Source organism: Theobroma cacao, chromosome 7 (genome assembly GCF_053813885.1).
Source record: "Theobroma cacao isolate CCN51 chromosome 7, ASM5381388v1, whole genome shotgun sequence".
Lineage (NCBI taxonomy): Eukaryota > Viridiplantae > Streptophyta > Magnoliopsida > Malvales > Malvaceae > Theobroma > Theobroma cacao.
In genome coordinates this window covers 4,627,197-4,634,028 of record NC_142645.1, presented here as the reverse complement: position 1 = coordinate 4,634,028, position 6,832 = coordinate 4,627,197, and the positions used below count along the sequence as shown (strand labels likewise).

The 6,832-nt window shown below is 34.5% G+C and overlaps 2 protein-coding genes across 2 annotated transcripts; both read left to right on the top strand.

Moving 5' to 3' along the window:
* The first annotated feature begins 678 nt into the window (after nucleotides 1–678).
* Nucleotides 679–2,145, top strand: LOC18593860 (F-box/kelch-repeat protein At3g06240-like). Its single transcript, XM_088808614.1, has 2 exons — nucleotides 679–1,882; nucleotides 1,943–2,145. The coding sequence occupies exons 1-2, from the start codon at nucleotides 679–681 to the stop codon at nucleotides 2,143–2,145; spliced, it is 1,407 nt and encodes a 468-aa protein (XP_088664740.1).
* Nucleotides 2,146–4,586: 2,441 nt separating this feature from the next.
* LOC148761488 (uncharacterized) lies at nucleotides 4,587–6,753 on the top strand. Its single transcript, XM_088808613.1, has 3 exons — nucleotides 4,587–5,033; nucleotides 5,349–6,028; nucleotides 6,513–6,753. The coding sequence occupies exons 1-2, from the start codon at nucleotides 4,634–4,636 to the stop codon at nucleotides 5,996–5,998; spliced, it is 1,050 nt and encodes a 349-aa protein (XP_088664739.1). The 5' UTR covers nucleotides 4,587–4,633; the 3' UTR covers nucleotides 5,999–6,028; nucleotides 6,513–6,753.
* Nucleotides 6,754–6,832: the final 79 nt, after the last annotated feature.

Here is a 6,832-nt window from a genome sequence, read left to right as displayed (position 1 = left end):
GATCAACTCTCCTTTATTATATAATTAGTGAACTCCAAGGTAGAGGCACAAAATTTAGTATATAATCACAGGATTCATTTACATAGTCTATGTGATCAAACTATGCTACTATGGATTGGAACCAAATAAAACAACAGAGTGAAGTTTCCAGAACTTGTTGCACCTGTCAAACGCAAACGTCAAGGCAACAGTAACAACACAAGCAGCTACAACTGCAATAAAGGAAAAGGCAGCAAGTGAAAACCAGTTTTGTTTTCATGAATTTCATCTGTTTTCGAGAGTATAGGGAGAGAGAGATTACAATCCACTCCAGAATCCATTCCCTTTGGAGTTAGATTTCCCTGGAGGATTTTGGAGATTAAAGGAATGGAAGTAGAGGGAAAGAGAATGACTTTGCGCTTTATATGGAGCAGAGTTATAAAGTTATAAGGGTTTAAACTCCATATAGAAGTTAGTTAAGTCGATTGGAAGAGGTCCTTAGAAGAAACGTCAAAGCAACATCATACACCAAATCCTCTTTTTTCCGAAGAAAAGCAAAAAGCAGAGTTACCACTTTCCTTCCCTGTTTCCTCCCAATCCGAAAAACAATATAGGAGGGTAAGAGGGTGTTACAGAATCTACCCAGAAAGGGTGTCAGAACAAGGGATAAGAGGGTGTTACGGAATCTACCCAGAAAAGATGTCAAAACAAGGGATCGTTCCATGCTATTTCCCTGAAGAAATCTTGCTCCAAATCTTCTGTAATCTACCCACCAAATCCCTGGGCAAGTGCATGTGTGTATGCAAAGCCTGGAACTGTCTCATCAAAAACCCGTCTTTTATTTCCACCCACCTCAACAACCAGTTAGAAAAATCTTCCAGAAACAATAACCACAACCTGTTCCTTCTTATAACTAGATTCCCTGGAAGAGGAGGATTCAAATCAGAATACTTTTTGCACTTTGATGACCAAGAATTCAGTGAGTACACTCAGCTGCAATACGGCCCACTTTATTATCATGATGTTGTTGGTTCTTGCAATGGATTGCTTTGTTTGGTGAATTTGTCATCTAGTACCATTCGCAAGTTCATGTTATGCAACCCCATTATTAGAAAGTGTGTTAGACTCCCAAAGCCACGTCTTGGTAAATGGCCATGTCAAGCTACTTTTGGGTTTGGATTTGATTCGAGAAGGAACGACTATAAAGTTTTGAAAATCACCAAGAATTCTGTGACAAGCAATATTAAGGCTGAGCTTTACTCACTTAAAAAAAATCTATGGGAAATATTAGCTCCACCAAAATATGATCTTTATTCCGTTGATTACATGTTTTTTGTCAATGGAGTTGTTCACTGGATCGGTTTTGAGAGAATGGATGATGATGGGCAGAGTAGGATTAAGTGTTTGCTTTTGGGGTTTGATATGAGTAACGAGGTATATAAAGAGATTATCTTGCCTGAAAGTTTGAGTAATGTACCTCACAGTCACCACTCAAGGTTGTCACGGTTGTATGTCGTTCCATATGCTGAATTGTCATCAATTGCAGTAATTGAGGACTGTTTTGATGGCGGACGAACTATATGGGTAATGAAAAAGTATGGTGTGATAGAGACATGGACTAAGATGTTCAGTTTTGGAAGAATAGAAACCGGGCATGCCCCGACCTTTTTTAGCTCCGTCCCAAGAGTTTTGGGGTTTAGGAAAAATGGGGGTTCCATGCTCACGGCTTGTAGCAACTGGCAGGTGTTTTCTCACGACCTGGAGAGCAATGAAATTGAGAACCTGGAAATTCAGGGAGACGTTTTTTATGTTTTTAGTTATGTGGAGAGCCTAGTATTACTTGACCAAGTAACTGATGCTAGGAGTGAGAGTGATGCTAGTGACGAAGCAACTGACTATTCAAGTGATGACGAAGTAATTGATGCTTGAAGTGAGAGTAATGCTAGTGATGAAACAACTGAAGATTCAAGTGATGACCAAGTAATTGATGCTTGGAGTGAGAGTAATGCTAGTGATGAAGCAACTGACTATTCAAGTCATGACCAAGAAATTGACGCTGGGAGTGAGAGTAATGCCAGTGATGAAACAACTGACGATTCAAGTGATGACCAAGTAATTGATGCTTGGAGTGAGAGTAATGCTAGTGATGAAACAACTGACGAATAAAGCGATGATGAAGAAGATTATACAAGAAGCGCACATCGAGGCTATCTGAGTTTGATAAACAATAAACAAGTTTCAGAGATGGAGAAAACTCTTTATGATGTTATTTGATAAACCTCACTGTTTTTTGTATCATGCTTGAATTAGTTTAAACATAATGATGGTCATTAGATGCTCAACTTGAGGCCACCTGAAGACCTTTTTGACACCCCCTAATTGTCCACTGCGATCCCCAAGTCTGATGGCAGGACAACCACACCTCAATTTACACTTTGTAAGGAACTGCACCATTAGACTACTTGGATAATGTCTTAATTCTGTTTAATACATGCATTAACACTTGTTCTTCTCAAAACAAATTGCTTTGATTCTGATATAAGTAGCCTTTGTACTCATGGGAAGCTTATATTAATCAGGATAGAGGACCGATTAAAGGTTTAATTTGGTCGGTTTTCCCAATATGGGAGATCAACTATCTCATATTATATAATAGGTAAACTCCAAGGTAAAAAGGCACAAGATTCATTTACATGGTATATGTGAACAAACTCTGCTACTATGGATTGAAACCAAAGAAACCAACAGGGTGAAGTTTCCAGGACATATCAAAAGCAAATGTCAATGCAACAGTAACAACACAAGCCGCTACAACTTCACAAAGGGAAAAGCAGCAAGTAAAAACCAGTTGTTTTGATTAATTCCATCTGTTTTTGAGAGTAGATGTGCCAAAGAGAGAGTAAGAGCAGAGGGAGAGAGTGATTGCAAGCTACTCCAGAATCCATTGCCTTTGGAGTTGGTTTTCCCTGCAAGATTTTGGCCATCTATGGTTGGGCAAATTGCCATCTGCGGAGATACATGAGGATTTGGTCGTGTAGGCAAGTGAGGATCTGCTGTCATGAAACCAAAGTACTAGGTTATTGGCTGAACATGCTCATAGCTTTAAATGCTAGGCTTGATTATAACTTATGCCAACATTTATGGTCAAATCATTTATTCATAACAGATAAAAAAGAAGCCTACCTTTCCTAACTATGTATGTAAGTGTTTGTGTTTTATATGGATAAATTTAAAAATAATATAATTAATTAATCAGGATTTTAAAAAATTTTAAATATGTATACAAATGTGTTTATTAAACATATAACATAATGTGATTAACACGCTTTTTAAATGTGTCGGGTTAAATTTTATACGACAGAACACGATTATAATTTATAACTTAAGATTAACACAATTGATATGAATAACATGATCAAAACAATTTAATTAAAATATATATATTTTAAATATTTATTATTCAAATTTATAACAAAAAATTATAAAAATTATAATATAGGACACGATTACAATTTATAACTTGTTTACACAATTAACACCATTAATACGAATAACATGATGAAACAATTAAATTGAAATATATACATTAAAAATTTTTACTATTTAAATTTATAATAAAAAATTATAATATTTAATATCAATATGTTATAAATATATGTGTTAATGTCCACTATGTTGCCCAATTAGGTCAAGCAGCACAAACAAAGTCAAACAGCCCAACTGTCTTGGAGTGTAATCTGATTTAAACCTTTATATTTAATTATATAATTAAGATTAGGATTCAATTTGAATGTTGTAATCTGATTTAAACTTTTAGATTAGATTATATAATTAAGATTGGAATTCAATTTGCATATATTATCCATTTAAATTAAATCTCTTAACATTATCTTTTATCTTTTTTTATTACTTTTTTGTTTAATATTTTTTTGAAATTATATTTCTCAACAAATAAATCTTAATCATAAAAATATTTATATATATCATATTAATTGATCTTTATAGTAAGCTAACTTGCCATCTTTGTTTGGGTGAATTGCCATATGCGCAGCTACATGAGGATTTGGTCATGTAGGCAAGGGAGGATGTGCTATCATGAGACCAAAGTACTAAGTTATTTGCTTTCAAAATCATCAAACTCTATTCATTAAAACTTATACTAACATTTTTCATCAAATCAATTATTAATAATAAACATAGAAGAAAGCTTACTTTTGGCATTAAAATTGGCAATTCGTAAATATAAGATAATAATAATTATATAGTTAAAAACGAACATGATATGATTAATTAATAGTGTCAAGATTTTAAATAATTTTAAACACATAAATACAAACATTTAATAAATATATAACACAAGACGATACCATTAACAGATTTTTTAAATATGTTGTATTAAATTTTTTATTTGTAATTTATTTATTCAAGTAACAATATTGATACGATTAATACGATTAAAATTATTAAATTAAAATATAAATAATTAAAATATAATCTTATTATTTAAATTCATAAAAAAATTATAATATTTATCAAATATAATAAAATTTAATATTAAAATAAATAAGTCTAGACTTGTACAAAATTGACCACGTGAGTCTCAATTGTCTACTAAATTTGTGAACACCGCACGGAGACGAGGAGACGTAGGTCTATGAAGATAGCGGAGGAGACGCTGGAATTTAGGTTGAGTCGATCGGAAGAGTTCCCTACAACTACAAGAAAGCTCAAGCAAAAGCCAGCAATTAGGGGGTGCTACAGAACCTGCCCAGAAAAGATGTCAGAACAAGCGATGATTCCATACTATTTACCTGAAGAAATCTTTCTCCAAATCTTCCGTAATCTACCCGTCAAATCCCTGGGCAAGTGCATGTGTGTATGCAAAGCCTGGAACTGTCTCATCAAGAACCCGTCTTTTATTTCCACCCACCTCAACAAGCAGTTAGAAAAATCCTCCAGAAACAATAGCGACAACTTGTTCCTTGTTATGAGTAGGGACCCTGGAAATGAATTCAAAATGCGATACTTTTTGCAGTTTGATGACCAAGAATTCAGTAAGTACACTCAACTGCAACACGACCCTTTTACTGACAAACATTATATAGTTGGTTGTTGCAATGGATTGCTTTGTTTGGTAGACTTTAAACTTGGTTTCAATGGCAACTTCATGATATGCAACCCCATTATTAGAAAGAGTGTTAGACTCCCACAGCCTCAACCATGTTTTAGTGGCTTGCCACATAATTTTACTTTTGGGTTTGGATTTGATTCGAGAAGAAACGACTATAAATTTTTGAAGATCACCAAGAAAGGTGGTTTAGCCGATGTTCAACTTTACTCACTTAAAAAGAATTTCTGAGAAATATTAGATCCACCAAAATATGATTTTTATTCTAATGATTTCATGGTTTTTGTCAATGGAGTTGTTCATTTGCTTGCTGTCCAGAGAGTGAATGATCATGGGCGTAGTAGGTGTAAGCTTTTGCTTTTGGGGTTTGATATGGCTGATGAAGTTTTCAAAGAGATTATGTTGCCTGAGAGTTTGAGCAATGCAGTTAACCGGTCACAGTCACGGTTGTATGTGCTGTCACATGGTGAATCGTCGTCAATTGCAGTAATTGAGTCTTGTGTACGTGGGAATTGTAGTATATGGATAATGAAAAAGTACAGTGTGGTAGAGACATGGACTAAGATGTTCAGTTTTGAAAAAATTGAAAACAGATGCTTCCCACGGATTCTTGGGTTTAGGAAAAATGGGGGTTTGTTATTGAGGACTTCTGAGGTTTCACAACAGCTGAAGATCAGCAATGAAATTGAGAATCTGGAAATTCATGGAAGATTTAGTTATATTTTTAGTTATGTGGAGAGCCTAGTATTACTTGACCAGGTAATTGATGCTAGGGGTGAGAATGGTGCAAAGAATGTGAGTAAAGCTAGTAATTCAATTAAGGGAGCAACTAACGATTTTACTAAAAGTGCGGCTGGTGATGAGGCAACTGATGATTTAAGCGATCACTGAAGATTGTACAAGGTACACAGCCCAAAACAGGCAAGTATATGTAGCTTGTATTTGAACAATTGTGTTATATTTTGCTAATTATATGTTGGTTGGACACGTGAACATTTAATCTCAACTTTTCCCTAAATCTAATTCTAGAATTCCTGCCTATACTTGTCTTCGAGCTGCTAAATTGCTCTGTAGTGTAAATTGTTAGGGTCGGTGCTGAAAGCATTTGCTTTTAGTTTGCTTCCATGGTTTTATTAGCCATTTGGGTTTGATTCAAGGATTGATGATCTCAAAGTTTTGTAAGTTGTGCACCTATATTTAATTTAATCTTTTCATTTCTGCACTTGGGTGATATCTGCTTCAGATTTGTTTTTTGTTACTTTATATTCACCTACATTAACTTAGTTACTCCAACTGTATATTATTTAAGCAAAAGGCATTGGGTATTCATAGTCTTATCATTCTATTGCCTGTTGATGAGATTTTCTTTTAAGGTTAATGATGGGATTAAACTGTACTAATGCAGGAGAATGTCCAAGGTAGCATGAGTTTGGCCGCATATTACAGAAGTAGGCTGCAGCCATGACTGTGTGAAAGCAAAAGATACTCGTTAATGACATGGTGTTGCTCTACCCTTTGATTCCCTCTTTTGACATCATGTATAAAGAAAAGTTTTAGAGTAGAGACTGAACAGCACCATTAAACTGCTGGGATAATGTCTTATTGTCTTTAATACATGCATTAACAGTTCTTTTTCTCCGAACAAATTGCTTTGATTCTTGATATAAGTAGCCTTTGAACTTGGAAGGATTGCATAGAAAGTTTATATTAATCTGAATAGAGGAC